Here is an 18,179-nt window from a genome sequence, read left to right on the forward strand (position 1 = left end):
ACTACAGGCTTAATGTTTACATTACAGCTCATGCTGCTCAGCATGCTCAGCTGTTAGATGTCAAAGATTAATTGTCATCAAATTTAAAACTTAATAATATATTTTTTGTGTTTTTAATAATTTATAATGAACTAAGGTGAACTATTGATTAAATGAAATTGATAACAGAATAGTTTACTAGAATTTTTATTTTAAATAATGTAAAAAGTAAATAAGTTTTATATTTGTATTTAAGATTTCGAAATATTTACATTTACGCCCTTACCGTGTCACGATAAAAAATAATTGTGATGTCTAGCATAAGCATTGCTGCGGCAGCTTTGCTTCACGTATTACAAATTAACTGATTTTTGGAAAATAAGTGCAATTTGACAAAATGTCTGACCAAACTGAGGAAAAATCAGTCATCAACGAGAAGATGATTTTAAAAAACAATCATATCTTAACCGTTGTCCTTATCACCCTTGCTATACCGTTATCAATGTCAATGTGGATTATAAATCTTCTTTATTCGAAATTAATACTAAATACTGAGGGACTTGATGGCAAGTTTTGCTTTAACAATGATATTTTCATAAATAATATACATATTTTTAATTGGTAAAATTATTATTTCAGAACCCATAGTAATATCACCAGCAAGATGGTTAGCTTCTTGCTTAATACCTATTCCTATAGCAGTGTCAGGTTACAGAAAGAAAAGTGTGAATATGAGTGGAGCTCTGTTGGGTTCAGTAGTAGCATTTGTATTGATTTTAGCCAATTATTGTTTTTTGGCAGACTTGCTAATATTTTTCTTATCATCATCCAAAGTAACACATTTTAGACCCCACATAAAACGAAAGTTTGAAGAAGATTTTAAAGAAGGTGCTTATGAATTCGTTTAGTAACATTATCTGTTGTTTTGGAAAACTCATAGAGACTATAGAATACATTTTTTTCAGGTGGTCAAAGAAATTGGATTCAAGTACTATGCAATGGTGGCATGGCTACTCAACTAGGGCTTCTTTATTTGTTAGATGTTGGTGCATCCGAAAGACCAATTAATTTTGTAAACGACTACAGAGCTTCTTGGCTCAGTATTGGTGTACTTGGTAAATTATAGCCTTAACATGAACCTATATTCATACTATACATATACTATTTTATATTTAGAAAAAATATATGAAACATATGCACGTAAAAAATTAATAAATTAAAAATGTAATTGTATTTTTTATATTGTAGGTGCTTTTGCCTGCTGCAATGGTGATACTTGGGCTTCAGAATTAGGAACAGTTTTAAGTATATCTGATCCAGTTTTAATTACAACATGGAAGAAAGTACCTAAAGGCACTAATGGAGGAGTAACTCTTATTGGAACAATTATCAGTACCGTTGGAGGGCTTGTGATTGGATTATCTCACTATTTAACTATGTTATATTTTGCAGACAGAGATTTATTGATGTATGCACCTCCACAGTGGCCTATTATTTTATATGGAGGACTGGCAGGTTTTCTAGGCAGTTTAATAGATTCTATTCTGGGTGCAACATTACAATTTTCGGGTAAATAATATTTTATTATGAGAACACTATTTATTCTCGATATTTTGATACTGTCTACAAGTTTTAACACTTAAATATTAACTGGATAACACAGTATGAAAACATTTATTGTCAAAAAAATACAATAAGTATGAAATGAGTTAACATTAGTAACTTAGGGGACTTCAATTTGAATATATTTATCAACATTTTTATTTTCTTCACCTCTTATTACAACTAATAATTATATATATGGTTACAGGTATAGATAATAATGGAAAAATCGTTTCACACTCAAGTTTAACAGTAAAACATATAAGTGGAAGAAACATACTAGACAATCACAGTGTAAATTTATTGTCAACAATAATAATAGGCTTATTGATGCCAACTATAGTTAAAAATTTATAGTTATTATCAAGTGTAAACTTTATATTTACTTAATTTAAATATTGATAATTGTCTTATACAAAATTAAATGTACCTATGACCTTTAAAGTTATTGAAATTTTTTTATCTTTATCTCAACTTGTTTAAAAGTTCGAAGTACTTATAATGAAATAAATAATATTCAAGTAAAATATATTTTATAACCTAACCTATATAATAACCTAGAGAAATTGTACATGGAAAGATTTTGTTTAAAAAATACTGAGTAATTCCTTTTTAATAGTATGTTACAGTTGGTGACACTACATATTATAAATCAAGGTTAATTAACAAGATAATCGATATCAAATGGTTAAGAGGGCAATTCAATATTGGTTAATTATTATTGAAAGTGTACATTACGTATTAATAAAATTATTAAATACTAGCTGCCCCTCCCGACTTTGTACTGGTAGCATTTTTAATTAATAAGATATAAACATTCGCCGATCTTTTTGCCTATACAGTACAGTCCATAATATGTATGTGTACATTACGGGACATATAATAATATATTTGTTTAAAGCATAGTACAATACGCCGTGCGTATATTTTCATGCGCTTATTTATTATTATATTCTTCGGTAAACCGTAGACTAAAGTCTACGGCTTCTATGTATGAGTGGTAGCAGACCCTTTGAAAAAGTTGGCCCTTTATTTGTTTTTTTTTTATTGTAATACTATATCATATATGCTAATGTACCACCTGTAGTTATATTGTCTCATTCGCCCTTCAAACCGACACTCAACAATACTGCCCTACCAAGTAAACATGGGACATGCAAATGAACACTTAAGTCTGCGCGCCTTCTTTTTGGAAACTGTCGGCCACCTCCATATTATTTTTCTTGAGCGAGAATTTTAATTTTGCCATAACTTCTAAGATATTAATTGAAATTTTGTATATATTTATACATAATTTTCGTGTTTTTATATACGTATATTATATTATATATATTTAAAACAAATATGTTCCAAGGGCATCCCGGCTACTCAATTTTTTAATAAACCTTTATAAATAATTAAAAAAATATTGAAATTACAAACGTATTTTTCGTTTACAAATAATAAAATGTGTAGGTAAATAAAAATAATAGACTAAGCGTAGTATTGTTAGCTCCCGATAGCCTTAGTTCGCTAACACCGCGGCATTTTTTTTACTTTTTGCCTTATTTTACCAGTCCTGAATTCTAAAGTCCGATTCGAATAATTTAAAGAGGAATTTACATGTACATAATCAACCTTTATTCTGAAACTATTTCATTGCATAATCATTAATCTTGATGACATGAATTTTATCATCGTTCGATTCTATCCGTGTTTTTGTTGACTAATTTAAAAAAAAAAAAAAACAAATTATATGAGTTAACTAGTGTAGTTAGATCCATCAGCCTTGCGGACTTTTTTGTAGGGTGTGTGTATGTACCAGAAACATTTAGTGCATGATTTTAGGTATAGTCAATAGTTTTCGCAGAGCACACTAAATAATAATAAATAAATAATAACTTATAGGAAAAAAAATTATACCTCGGGTCACATTATAGCAATTTTTGCAAGCGTCTCTAATTTTTTTGTTAATAAAATATAGCCTAGGTCTACGTTATTAGTTGATAATGAAGCTTTCTGATGATTAAAGATATTTTAAAATCGGGTTTGTAGTGTTTGTGTTTATTCATTACAAACAAATATACAAAAATCAAACTTTATCTCTTTATAATATTAGTATAGATTAACCGTAGAGAATCTGTCTACGAGATTAACACAGATCACAGATAGTCAGATACCTACAGAGAAAATATCTAATCTGCCTAAGATTTAGACTTATAGATATAACGAATATTATTATTTATATTTAAATTAGAAAATAATGTTCATTAAAATAAGTAATCCTAATTATTTTGGGGATGAAAACCTCCATTCGTATTCGAAATTTGTGTTTTACAAATTAAAATCTATTCATGAGGTTTTGTAAATTGTTTATTTTTTTATATCTGTAATTTTGACAGCATACGTAACTTGATATGACATTGACATTGATATCTCGCAATTGTACTGTTGTGAATTATTTGACAATTCGAAAATTATGTTTTCTTTGTTTATGTACATATTCAGCTAAAACCCTATTTATGAGTCACTCGTATGATCTCTTACTGAATAGTAAATAAGTAAGTTTAAAGATATAAAGTTAATTGAGAAAGTATAGTTATATTATCGTTTTGAAATCGGGGAATGGTCCTTTAATCATGCCATCGCCAGTTGAAGAAAGTTCAATGATAAATGCTGATATAGAAAATGATGTCACGAGTAGCCACAGGAATCTAGTTGAAACAGAAACAGGTAAATATAACAATTAACAGTAACATATTAGCTCCTCAGTGATCATATACTATCTCTTTAGAGCATAACATAAAACCTCATTATTATATGGATCATTATTATTCATGAGTCTAAGAATGACATACTTTTAAATTAAAGTACTTGATGTTGAAAACAAATAACTATAATTTATTTATAATGCATATTTTATTTCATGAGTTTGCTTAGCAGTTAAATAGGCTTCTGAAACCCAAAAAATATTCTTATGGAAGTTCTATAATAAAATACATGCAGAATTCCTAGTAACAATGGCACTACAGACTTATAAGAATATATAAATGTCAACGGTCATGGTTCAAAAAAAAATTAAGCTCTAATAAATATCAAAGCATAAGAATTGACACTAATAGGTATTTACATTTTTTATACAGTTGAGGAAACAAGAGGATGGATAAAAAGTCGAACAGTTTTGGGTATAATGGGATTTCTCGGTTTTGCCAATGTGTATGCAATGCGAGTAAACCTGTCTGTTGCCATAGTAGCCATGATCAACTCAACTACACCTTTACCATCCAATGATTCACTGGATGTTTGTCCATCATCTCCACCCAGTAATAGCTCTATTCCACCTGTAAGTTTTTTGTATTATATTTAATTTGGCAATTAACATATATTTTGTCTAAACTTATTTAGAACTGTACACTCCATTCTTGTAAATCCTAAAGTTGTCTGGCAGAGATTGCTCACTATAGCTCAATAAGGCCGCTTTTAACCATTTATTATATTTTTGCTTATAACTGTATTTTATTTTTACTCTTTTGGTGTATAGTAAAGTATTCTATTCTGTTAAATAATTTTATAAATAGCAGCTGCAGCTCTAAAGTCAAAGTTTCATAATTTTAATATCTTAAGGTATCAATAATATTAAATATTTCTTGTATATGTTTATAAAACACATAGCCTAAAGATTGTTTCTTTCAGAGACCTGGTGACTTTAATTGGACAGCTGAACAACAAAGCATCATATTAGGATCTTTCTTTTATGGATATGTTTTAACCCAGGTAAATAAGTTCCATTTTATTATTTTTTGTTTTTTTTTTGTTCTGATATAGCAAACTGTTAGGAATTTTAATAGGAAATAGTAGAGTTAGATAAAAAATAAAATTAGTTCCTAATAAAAGAAAAAAACCCTGAAAAATCCTTCCTATCTCAAATAGGCTTTTACAAGTATTTTTGAATTGTCATTTTAAAATGTAAAGCTACTGCATGGAATGTAGATTTTATTGAGAAGAACTGGAAAGGAATTGAGTAATTATTCTTAACCTACATTTTAAATACAGTTACATTATTTCCTGTCTGAAAGTCAACAAGTACTCACAGGTTTTTTTATTATTTAGATAATCTTGTTTCAAGTAATATGCCTTATTTATTATATTATTTTTTTTTTAAATGCCTTGCAAATACCTTGCCCTAGGGAGGATTTATTAACTTTGTGGGAGTCAGAAACTTAGCATTATATCAAGATAAGCTTAGCTTATCTTTATTTCTCATGTTTTACAGTGATTATCATCGGTTCTATCAAAATTATCAATGTTTTTGTGAATATATGTGTTATTATTGTAAATATATTGTACTATATTCCATTGTTAAAAACATCTGAAAGGGATACTCCCTATTAATCTAGCTCAAAGATTGCAGATAGATAATGTTCTTTAAAATTTTTTTTTCTCCATAGATACCTGGAGGAAGAATAGCTGAATTATTTGGTGGCAAACTGGTATATGGAGTTGGAGTACTGTTAACAGCTATTTTTACAATATTAAGCCCAATAGCGGCTTTTGTAGATTTCAAGTTTTTCATTGTCGTTCGAGTTCTAGAGGGATTAGGAGAAGGTGTTACATATCCAGCTATGCACGCAATGTTGGCAAGATGGATCCCACCCCTGGAGAGATCTAAATTTGCTGCATATGTATATGCTGGTAAGTAATCAATTGTATTGTTATTCAATTTATTATTCAATGAAATTATAAAATGTACTCATAACAATTATTGTAATATATGATAAGCACATTGCATCAAGCAATTCATTGTTTAAGTACTCATAAAGTTATGATAGTTTCTTATTTAATTTAATAACTTGATATCTATTCTTTACATAATATTCTTTTTATGCAATTCATTAAGTGATAGTATAAACTATGACTGTTGAAATTTTTGTGAGGAAAAAACATTAATAAATCACATAAGATTATAAAAACAATACAAAATTATTACGAGTACCCATAGTGAAAAACTTGATAGTTCCTTACTTTATTACAGTTGTAAAAACACACACAGGCTGTAGACAGAATTATAATATTATATATCCTAGAACTTTGTTTTCAGGATCCAACATAGGCACTGTTATATCGTTACCTATCTCGGGGTGGTTATGTACTCTCGACTTTGCTGGCGGATGGCCGCTTTGCTTCTACTTATTCGGTGGTCTTGGAATCTTGTGGTTTATTGCCTGGATGTTTTTAGTCTACGATACTCCTCAGAAACATCCCAGAATATGTCCTAAGGAAATAGAATTCATAACACAGTCTATAGGGGCACAGGTAAGTCTAATTTACAAATATGAATTAGTTAGAAATTAGTGTGTATTTAGATATATTTTTTTTAATGTAAAGAGATAAAAAAAAATAAAAAATATCGTGATGGTGATGATAAAATCCTCCTTACTGTGTTTACTCGCCCGTGTCTCGGAGAACAAATAAAGCCATTGGTCCCGTGTCTATTCAGTAATGCCGTTTTACCAAAGTCAGTTAGGAAAATTATCATTATCGTATAAAATAATTGAAATTACAATTTAATTTCAATGATGTGTTAAAATAGTGATAATAATATATTAAACGGACAAAAATAACGAAGCTGGGGGGGGGTATTTGTTTAATGTACGCATGTTACGTATTATTATGTACGCAATTACTGTAACTTCACTGGTGGTAGGGCTTTGTGCAAGCTCGTCTGGGTAGGTACCACCCACTCATCAGATATTCTACCGCAAAACAGCAATACTGGACATTGTTGTGTTCCGGTTTGAAGGGTGAGTGAGCCAGTGTAATTACAGGCACAAGGGACATAAAATCTTAGTTCCCAAGGTTGGTGGCGCATTGGATATGTAAGCGATGGTTGACATTTCTTACAATGCCAATGTCTAAGAGCGTTGGTGACCACTTACCATCAGGTGGCCCATATGCTCGTCCGCCTTCCTATTCTATATATAAAAAAAAAAAACTACGTCACAGTAAATTTATTCGCTCCACGGCAACGCAATGTTACGTAGGTAATATGATACGCAGTTGTTTTGCATTATCATTAATGTGGGACGGTATGATTCACGTTATGTATTCGTAAAAAGTATTTACGATCATTCGAAATTTTACGACGCGTTTGTATAACATATTTATTGAGTTTTTTTTTTTTTTTACTGTTTTTTTCTTGGATAATAGCATCGCTTGCCAGGCGATTCTGGAGCATTAATGTGTTTCAATAAGGTTGTCTTTTATAGTACTCGTTTATTATTATTAATTAATTCTTCCAGTATTAAACCAATAGTTTTCCTTGTTACATATTCAGTATTTCACTTAATATACATTTTTGCAGTGGGTATTACGTCTGTCCAGTAACTTACGTAACAACTTAAAGTTTAACATGTTAGATATCAAAATCAATTGTATATAATTGGGACAGTCTCGATTGAGATAATGAATAGTATATATAAATTTATAAACTACTTCATATTTTTAGTATTTAATAAGAATTAAGATAAAATATGGATATGACATGCCGGTTGGCGTGGTTGATGGATGCTTGCCTTTAACGCCGAAGGTTGTGGGTTCTATTCCCACCTAGGAAAGATATTTGTGTGCATGAACATGTTTGTTTGTCTGGAAGTAATTATCTATATAAGTATGTATTTACAAAAGATAAATTGTATATGTAGTATATCGGTTGTCTGGTTTCCATGTACAAGCTTTATACAAGCTTAATTTGGGATCAGATGGCCGTGTGTCAAAAATGCCCAGGTTATTATTATTATTATTATTATGAAGGATAAAGGTAGTACAAACCTTATAAGTATCATATGAAAGTATTTAAAAAAATGAGAAAACTAACCGACTTTAAATTGAATATGATTTCAACTAATTAATTGAAAAGTGAAAAATATATATTCTCAACTTCATTCATTTTGAAGTCGCTGCCAAGTAAAACACAATAATTACTATAAAATAGTATTAAACTCTTGCGATTATTAATAACGAAATAGTAAGCATTTCTTTATTAATAATATGTCATGTTAGTATGAATGATAAAGATTGTTTATAAGTAGTAAGTAATATTTTTTTCGTTGCAACAAGTTATATTAGTTGAAACTGTTAATTTTATTTAAAAAAAATATATAATATGAATTGTAGGAGGAAGAGCAAGCTTTGTCGATACCATGGTGTAAGTTCCTCACTTGCTTGCCGCTGTGGGCGATCCTCATCGCGCAGTGCGGTCAGTCTTGGCTCTTCTACACGCAACTCACAGAACTTCCCACGTACATGAATAATATTCTACACTTCGATATCGTTTCCGTAAGTATAATATACATATATTTACATTATTAAATTATTAGTATTGGCTATTTGTAAATAAGCTATACGTCTTATATTGTCTGTCAAGGAACATTTGGATGGAAAATCAAATGTAATTGTTAGTTTTTCTCACGATATTTTCTCTTCGATATTCAATTAACATCTACATATTGTATAGATTCGAATCTCAAGGACAGTACGTATTAAAATTGCATATTATTTTTATATACATATTTATATATTATTATAAAACAGCAGTACTTGGTATTGTTGTGTTCCGGTTTGAAGGGTGAGCGAGCCAGTGTAATTACAGGCACAAGGGACATAACATCTTAGTTCCCAAGGTTGGTGTTCCCAAGCGATGGTTAACATTTCTTACAATGCCGATGTCTATGGGCGTTGGTGACCACTCAGGTGGCCCATATGCTCGTCCTCCTTCCTATTCTATATAAAAAAATCGATAGTTTATACTTAATTTATTTAGAAAATATAACTACATACTTGGATAAGTAAAATTTCAGCCCATAGTTTCTTGTATGAGCCTAATTGTGTAAATTGTATTCTGATTTGATGTTCTTTAAATATAATATTTATAAAAGTAACAAAATCTAGATAGAGGTCGGTTACATACAGTGCTGTTTATCAAAACTGTTCTTTTAATCTTATCTTTTAAAGAAAATATAATTAATCATAGTTACAATTCAATGAACGAACTTGATTATATAATTTCATATGTACGCTAGAATGCAAGGCTTTCTGCGTTGCCGTACCTGACGGCGTGGGTGGCGGGCATCTTGATCAGTATATTCGCGGACTGGCTCCTCGTGAAGGGATGGATCTCGAGGCTCAACAGCATGAAGCTTTGGAACACCGTCGGTAATGCGATGTTGTTTTATTTTTTACTAATCGATTAGTTGAGAATGTTCTTGTAATGTGTTTTTATATTTTAAAATGGGAAATTACAATTTGCAAAAGACCAATTACTTACTGGAAGCAGGCAAAAGTACTGTATCGACTATTTTTCATCAAATGTTTGGAGTGGCCTATAAAATTTAAATCAATTTAAAAATGTGTAAATTTATCAAGATAGTTTAATTTGTCTTAATGATTTACTAAGGTTTTATTTTTAAATCGAAGGGTTCTACTCCCAATAACGAAAAGAGCACTCTAAATGAGTATTTTTTGAAGATATTTCAATGTTCCTTGTAGTTTCATCATTAATTTGGTGGCTTAGATTAATCCTGTATATTTCTATCTTATACTTGATATATTTCTATCGACGTATCCTGTATGTGTCTCATGCCGCTTGTGTCGGTAGAAACTAGTAAAGGAACTTGGTCAAACGCATTTATCAATGGACCGGGTGAGCTTGTGAACCATGCGGTTAATGGAGGGAAGCTAGACCACCGACCATAGTAATTGACCGATGTCCCCCCCCAGCGTCGTTCGTGCCGGCGCTGGGCCTGCTGGGCATCGCGTGGGCGGGCTGCGACCGCGTGGCCGTCATGGTGCTGCTCAGCGTCACCTCGGCCTTCGGCGGCGCCACCTACGCCGGTTACTGCTTTATTATTATTAACGATATACACGAGTGACGAGCAGTCGCTCCTCGCACATCGACCGGGCATGTCAATGAAAAATATTTTTCAATGTTATTTTTAGCTTTAAATAAATTAATTGTGCATTATGTACAAAATATCGCGTGACTGGAAAAATAAAGATAGCTAATGTCGGCCCTGATTACATGTAGTGTCGTCTAATGTATTCTTCTATCTGCTGTTAGCTATAACAACAATGTGCTATTGCATAAAAACACGCACCTATTATGGTTCACGTGTTTAGTTTTTTTTTTTTTGTATAAATATAAATGAGCGTCCTTGAACTAGGAGCTTGATAAAATTTACTTGTCTATGTTCAAGCCAGTGTGGTACCACCATCTCTTTAATTCGTCTAGCGTTTAAAATAAATATTTTATTATTTAGTGATCTAGTTTAAAGGATGAGTTACGGTATACAAGCACATGGGAGGTGACGCCTTTTTTTTTCTTTATTTGATTTTGGGACTTTTGTCCTACACAGGCATGTCAGTCCCATTGTCTCTTCTGTATTTTGTAACATCACTTTTTATTTATTGCTATTAGATAAAATTCCAAGAGCATCCTAACAGATTCTGATAAAGGATCTGATAGAATGCTCTGAACTAATCCAACATCGAACAAACATATTTTTAAATTATTTAATAGTAACTTCCTCTGATTCTGTGTCATGATACATTCCATCAACAAGTGATGTAGATCTTCAATACGTCCACATCTATCACAATTAAGAGAATCAATATCAGTGTAATTACAGGCACAAGGGACGTAAAATCATAGTTCCCGAGGTTGGTGGCGTATTGGCTATGTAAGCGATGGTTGACATTTCTTACAATGTTAATGTCTAATGACCATGAAAATGTTTGGTGACCACTTATCATTAGGTGGCCTATACGCTCGTCCGCCTTCTTATTTTATAAAAAAAAAAAAAAAATTTCATAAGGAAACCAAAGCTTTTTGATGGGATATGCCCAAATCTCAGACGGTGAGCTGTAATAATATATAACCTCTTTATTTTATATCTGTTAAACCAAGGTATGTGAGGAGGCTCACTTTGAATTGACGGTGACGTCTTAGATAGCATGACTGACGGTGCATAAACTGTGGTGGTGAACGCCTTATATTTATTCCAGTGCCATTCTCTATGGGCAGAGGAGACCAGAGTTGAAGACCTCCGGTTCTCGTTTAATAAGATGATCTTTGGATGACGTTAAATATAATGTATTATTTTAGGTAACCAAATGAATCACATCGACCTGTCGCCGCAGTTCGCCGGCACGATGTACGGCATCACCAACGCCGCCAGCAACATCTGCGGGTTCATGGCGCCGTACGTCATCGGACTCATTATAAGCGATACGCAGGTATTCATTTCAACGAATCATTTCGTTTTGTTTTAATTGTTGCGTAAGCTTATTTATATATAATAATTCCCGTCCTGCCGTCCCATCGGATTTTGAAAGTGGGAATAGAGAGCGCACCTGTGTGTGCGCACACACTTGTGCACTATAATATGTCCTGCGCAGATGGCTGTCTACCATTATATTGGCCGCTTTGGCCGAAATCGGTCCGGAAGACTTACTACTTTATTATTATATAATAATCAGGTAATTTCCCGGCTTCGCACGGTTAGATAAGAAGAGAAATGTATTTTGGATATATTTCATATTATTTATTACGATTAAATTATTAAACTTTTTTTATTTAATTTTAGCAAACACTCGGACAGTGGCGGGAGGTGTTCTACTTAGCGGCCGCGATAGATCTCGGAGCCAACCTCTTTTATCTTTTCTTCGCCAGCACGGATGAACAAGTAATTATATTCTATTTATTTTTTTTGAAAAAAAAAACTACACATAAATCGATTTAATGTATTTAAACACAAATATATTTACCTTAAATATAATAATTCCGGTTGGATTTGTGAGTGAGCCAGTGTAATTACAGGTATAAGGGATCTTAGTTCCCAAAGTTGATGAAGCATTGGCGAGGTAAGGGTTGGTTAATATTTCTTATAGTGCCAGCGTCTATAGGCAGTGGTGACCACTTAGCTTACATATTTCAATAAAAAAATATACTAATAACAAGTCGTTTTAGGACTGGTCGCGGGCGGACGAGGACGATATGACGGTGTCGGCGCCGGTTGAGAGCCTCATGTTCCCCGAGTCGTAGTACGGCGATACCGCGCTGTGACGTCACGGCCGCGCCCCACCCGCCCCCACCACCCCGCTACACGTGAACACCGCACACAAAGACACTGGCTGGACTGTATACGAAGGACTGACTATTGGCTGATGCTAGGTTACCGAATTGACGCTCGGCAATGTGCATGATAATAAATTGAATATATTACTATAACATAAGATTTGTTAAAAAAAACCATTGTATAATTTACTTCAAAATTGGTTCTTATATGCCTTTGTTTTTTTTAAGGTGTCTTAAATCAATAGACATTTGAGAAGTTATAAATTTTTTTATAAAAAAAATGATTCACATACGTAACAAATGTACTTTTGGAGTCATTTAAAATGAAAAAGATAAATTTATTATAATGCTAATAAAATAAATATCATAGATAGATGTTTGACTTTAGTCGAATATAAGATAATTAATATTTTTTTAACGTATTATAATAATATTTAAATAATGAAAAGTATAAAATTTATTCGAGATCTACAAATATGTATTGAGATGTAATAATTATATGATAATTTAATTTCAGAACAAAAGTAGCATTTTATGATATAAATTGTGTACATTGTTTAATTTTGTATAAAATCATAGTCACGGCCAAGTCACCTGTCATATGCGTTCTAATTTCGGTATTTTTAAATAAATAAATAAATATATATATATATATATATATATATATATATATATATATATTTTTAAATAATATTAAGGTGCTTTTAGATCAGGTACAGCCAAACTGTCAACGGCCAAAGATTTGAATTTTAATACAATAAAATATTTTTAAAGTATTAATTTAAATAGGATATAATACTTTAAGTATGTGTGTATCGCCGAACAAGCTTCGTTTCTTTATGTATTCTAGCAATTAATAGCTTATTTGTTTTTTGATTAACTGATGTTAACATTGTTTACCAAATCATATAATAATTTAACTCTAGTATAGACTATTCCAACAACAAGAGGAGTAAAGACAAATCAACAACAAACCACAAGAGGAGTAAAGACAAATCAACAACAAACCGCAAGAGGAATAAAGACAAATCAACAACAAACCACAAGAGGAGTAAAGACAAATCGTCAACAAACCACAAGAGGAGTAAAGACAAATCAACAACAAACCACAAGAGGAGTAAAGACAAATCGTCAACAAACCACAAGAGGAGTAAAGACAAATCAACAACAAACCACAAGAGGAGTAAAGACAAATCGTCAACAAACCACAAGAGGGATAAAGACAAATTAACAACAAACCACAAGAGGAGTAAAGACAAATTAACAACAAACCACAAGAGGAGTAAAGACAAATTGTCAACAAACCACTTGTGGTTTGTTGAGTAAAGACAAATCAACAACAAACCACAAGAGGAGTAAAGACAAATCAATAACAAACCACAAGAGGAGTAAAGACAAATCAACAACAAACCACAAGAGGAGTAAAGACAAATCAACTTTGATATCAAATTGACGCGATCTCGTTCATTGTCGAGATCTTAAATAATCTATGAATATGATATGGATTCAAAAAATTGCATTTTCAATATCCTCGAAGTTATAATCGGTACTATGGAATTTAAAGTGATTATAATTGGTTAAGTGGAATTGTGTGGTATTATATATAAAGGTAAGTTAATCAAGAACTGTTTATAGTGCATTATACAGCAGAGCTATTAGCGAACCGAATCGTATATGTAAATCCAAGGTTTGTTTATCTTTACTCCTTCTTCGATTGGAACAGTGTATACTTATTTATATTTCTGTTAATTAACTTTTTAATTGTTTTTCTAAGAACTGCGTGTATTCTATAATAACTTACTTCGTTTATCTTCGGAAAATGTAGACAATCTACTTAAGGTGATACGATGATTTGAAATGCGTGAAAATTTTATAAATACAGTCAAATTAATGTAATTTATCGACGTCTTATATCACAATCGTGACCTGAGACGTGTTTCGACATTTTTCTTACAGAATACCTCTAAAGTAATAACTACACTCAATATTAACATTGTGCTGTGAGAACATTTAAGCGTGAACGTGGATTTTAATTATTTTAAATTATATAATGATTAATTTATTAATTGTTAATTAAAAAATATAAACATAATAATGGTTCGAGAGTTTTTCGATATGATTTTATTATTAACACATACGAAATCCATCTTAATATTATAAATGCGAAAGTACTCGATCATCATGAAATTTTACATACATGTTGTCAGGGGTCCGGAAAAGGACATAGACCTTAGACCTCAAACCTCCTCTCCTCACAAGCGGGTGAAATCGCGGCCGGAAACTACTAAGTTTATAAACTGTTTTGTTCTTATTCATGAGCTTACTTAGCACATTTGAATTGATATATATTTCCTAAGCTATTTCAAAGAAATTTATTTATCTTAAAATGCTAGTGGTATTTTAGTTAAATTTTTTTTTTAAAACAATTCAATACACTTTTGATTAATAGGATTAATTTATCGATTTCTTAGTTTTATCAAACCAAGTGTGATTTATTTTTCTGTAATATTTTTATTCCTGTTATATATATTTAAAAATATTTTACAATATTTACAAATATTGTCTGTGATCATGGTTCTGCATGCTTTAACATTTCAGCTGTTAGCATAACTAAACTTAAACATTGTATAATTGTAGCGCAATTTTTATAAGATATGTTTTATTACGAGAGCTGAATGACAACGTAACTTTTTATTGCTTACATCGTATTCATTATAAGCTCATTTATCTTTTATACTTTTTTAATTGATTCATGACATAATTGTTATAAACCATGTATCAATTGGATTGTTTTTATTAAAGATACTGTATTACAATGTGAGATTTGATGTAAATCTTTTAGATTAAAAAAATAAAAATATCGTGATTAAATATATCTCTATTAAAAATGAGTTAAACTCATACATACTCATACACCTTCAAGTGTTGCTTATGGGATGTCGATGTTAAATAAATGATGTCAGAAACAGAGGCTTTATGAATATAGTTTAGGGGGCGAGGTAAAAATGTTGTGTCTCCTTCTTTCGAATGTCAAATTAATGATGAGAAAAAGAGATAAATCAGTGTTGTCGCTCGCTAAACAACGTCTGTATGGTCTGTAAGGTCATTAATGTCCAGTCGTAAAAGAATTGAACAATTTTTATCGCCTCGGTCCAAGGGACAATGAAATACGATTAATGTGCTATCATTCCATTAATTAAAATATTTGTTAAGTTATAGAGGAATCGAGAATAAACAGTATTCATATATGATGACATTTCATACATATATGATAATTGTATAATTTTTATACATGAAATGTCTTATTCGATTTTTTTAGTTCACAGCATTTGAATTTTTGTTTGTACGAATGTAATGTCAATCGCAACAATCTATCTTTGCGTACACAATAAATAAATGTTTTTATTATAATAATATAATTATTTTTTATAAAAAATCATTTTTTTCGAATCTCATCAACTTTTGTGTTGAGTTTGCATAACAGTTCTTTTTTGTATTAAGCTGCTGTGATTACATTTATTAAAAAAAAATACAAAATTAAAAATGTAAATAATATCATGAAAAATGTATCAATATAGTAAAATTAAGTATACTTATAAGTAATGTATTTTTGTAGAATCGATTCAAATATAAATATTACACAATTATTGTAATTTCATTCTCACCTGCCCATATTATAAATTCAGTTGCGTCGCCAGTGGAGTTTAATAATGGTATGTTAGTTTTTTGTGGCTCCTAACATCTCGCCTCGCTTTGAGAAAATTATAGATTGCGTGTTTCAAATAAGGGCTTGAACGAATTTCGAGCGCATCTTTACACTATCGCCGTGGCGTCGACCGTGGCGCGAGGTAATTACATAGTGTGAACGACCGCGGTAATACTAATATTTGTTTTCGACCCCGAGTAAACGTTTTTTCTCGCATGAAACATTCATCACGTAACGAGGTACACCCTAAAATTATATCAGGTGATGTTTAAGTAATTCGGGCGAAATCTGCAGGTGCCACGTACTGTAAGTTGCAGGCGATAAATAGAAGTTTAAGTTCCCTGAATTTTGTAATGCATTTTTTTAACGTTGCTACATAACGACAGGCAGGCTATGTTATGTAGAAACATATGACGCAGTAAGAGAAAACAAAATTATATTTTTGTGACACACACAGAGTTACTGGTATATTCTGATACTACATTTTTATAACGTTTCAAACATTTATTATAAATGCATCCAAACGCATTATAAAAATATGGAGGAGTGTACCTAATTTAGAAAGAAACATTTAAAAAGAAATTTTATGGAACTCAACGCCCATGAAAGCAACAATAGATTCCATTATATGTCAATTTGGAATTATGGTCAAGCATTTTTTTTATCATATAGTGTTCAAAGGATTTTGTATTATTTTGTTTCGACAAAAATAGGCTTAGGTTTCTTTCTAGCGAGACGAGTAGTAGTGACATTGCAAAAGAGCAGTAGTAGAGGCATTGGAAAAGATTTTTTTTTCGTTTCTACTAAAGGTGAGATGACAGGTCTTTTTTTTATATTTGCCGAGAAGGCTAATGACTACTCCACCTTATGGTAAGTGGTAGTAAAGTCCAAACGCGACGACGGCCAGTACAGTCTGGAAGAATGTTCTGCACTAGCCGCCCCCGCCTTGCCGGCCCGCAAGATGCCTCTTCACGCCTCGTTTGAAGGAACCCGGGTTATAAGAGGAGGGGAACACGTGAGCTGGTAAAGAATTATATTTTTTGGAAGTGCGACAATAAAAGGATTCATATATATGTAAAGAACAGTGCGTCTGTTCAGCCTTAAAATGTGCCTTCTGACACACCGAGTATCAAAAAATAAAATCTTTAAATGATTTAATCTGTCTAATGGCCAAAATTTCTCGTCAATTGAAAGGTAATGCTATGAAAGTATAAAGACTGTCGAAAGCCATTCCTAGTTTTAAAATTGTATATGTTTGCCTGAGTCATCTTGGCTCTTAACTCTAGCTACTAGATATTGAGTGTAAAAATAACACGATACCTCGATATTACTAATCATAATCACATAATTTAACATTTATCACATCATATTATTTTTTTATTTTTTCGTATATTGGTTGGTCTTATAGTAGAGCTCCGGCTTAATATCAATAATAAATTATAACGTAAGAGATATATTCATTAGGCGAAACAAAATATATTTGTGTCTAAGAATTTTATAATTAGTTATTTTATAATAAATCATTTTTTAGCGTTCAGTGTGCCTAATTTCATTGAAATTATGCCACATGTGTATTCTACCAACCCGCATAGGAGCAGCGTGGTGGAATAAGCTCCAAACCTTCTCCTCAAAAAGGTAGAGGAGGCCTTAGCCCAGCAATGGGACATTAACAGGCTGTTGCTGTACATTAAGTCACCTTAGTTAGGCATTACAATAAAACATCGTCATAGTATAAATATAATAGATATACGTGATAACTGAATAAATATAAGCAAGTTAGTG

The 18,179-nt window shown here is 31.5% G+C and overlaps 2 protein-coding genes across 3 annotated transcripts; both read left to right on the forward strand.

Moving 5' to 3' along the window:
- Positions 1 to 78: 78 nt before the first annotated feature.
- LOC126773692 (transmembrane protein 19) lies at positions 79 to 2,089 on the forward strand. Its single transcript, XM_050494770.1, has 5 exons — positions 79 to 545; positions 619 to 867; positions 945 to 1,094; positions 1,228 to 1,548; positions 1,790 to 2,089. Exons 1-5 carry the CDS (start codon positions 377 to 379, stop codon positions 1,936 to 1,938), a joined length of 1,038 nt encoding a protein of 345 aa, XP_050350727.1. The 5' UTR covers positions 79 to 376; the 3' UTR covers positions 1,939 to 2,089.
- Positions 2,090 to 4,028: 1,939 nt separating this feature from the next.
- Positions 4,029 to 16,336, forward strand: LOC126773689 (sialin). 2 transcript variants are annotated; one of them, XM_050494765.1, is made up of 12 exons: positions 4,029 to 4,293; positions 4,704 to 4,903; positions 5,254 to 5,334; positions 6,009 to 6,252; positions 6,659 to 6,873; positions 8,734 to 8,895; positions 9,639 to 9,771; positions 10,336 to 10,449; positions 11,720 to 11,850; positions 12,201 to 12,299; positions 12,584 to 14,004; positions 14,045 to 16,336. In XM_050494765.1, the coding sequence occupies exons 1-11, from the start codon at positions 4,200 to 4,202 to the stop codon at positions 12,656 to 12,658; spliced, it is 1,548 nt and encodes a 515-aa protein (XP_050350722.1). In that variant the 5' UTR covers positions 4,029 to 4,199; the 3' UTR covers positions 12,659 to 14,004; positions 14,045 to 16,336. The 2 variants fall into 2 exon arrangements, with proteins under 2 accessions (XP_050350722.1, XP_050350724.1); XM_050494767.1 differs by having other exon boundaries at positions 14,078 to 16,336.
- Positions 16,337 to 18,179: the final 1,843 nt, after the last annotated feature.

This window comes from Nymphalis io, chromosome 15, assembly GCF_905147045.1.
Source record: "Nymphalis io chromosome 15, ilAglIoxx1.1, whole genome shotgun sequence".
Taxonomy (NCBI): domain Eukaryota; kingdom Metazoa; phylum Arthropoda; class Insecta; order Lepidoptera; family Nymphalidae; genus Nymphalis; species Nymphalis io.

Bases quoted from the DNA above. Each gene is read 5' to 3' on its own strand.
- LOC126773689 (XM_050494765.1), top strand. From the start codon at position 4,200: ATGCCATCGCCAGTTGAAGAAAGTTCAATGATAAATGCTGATATAGAA. The intron at 6,253-6,658 runs GTAAGTAATCAA...CTTTGTTTTCAG, and splicing joins TGCTGCATATGTATATGCTG to GATCCAACATAGGCACTGTT. The intron at 8,896-9,638 runs GTAAGTATAATA...TATGTACGCTAG, and splicing joins TACACTTCGATATCGTTTCC to AATGCAAGGCTTTCTGCGTT.
- LOC126773692 (XM_050494770.1), top strand. From the start codon at position 377: ATGTCTGACCAAACTGAGGAAAAATCAGTCATCAACGAGAAGATGATT. The intron at 546-618 runs GCAAGTTTTGCT...TTATTATTTCAG, and splicing joins AAATACTGAGGGACTTGATG to AACCCATAGTAATATCACCA. The intron at 1,549-1,789 runs GTAAATAATATT...ATATGGTTACAG, and splicing joins TGCAACATTACAATTTTCGG to GTATAGATAATAATGGAAAA.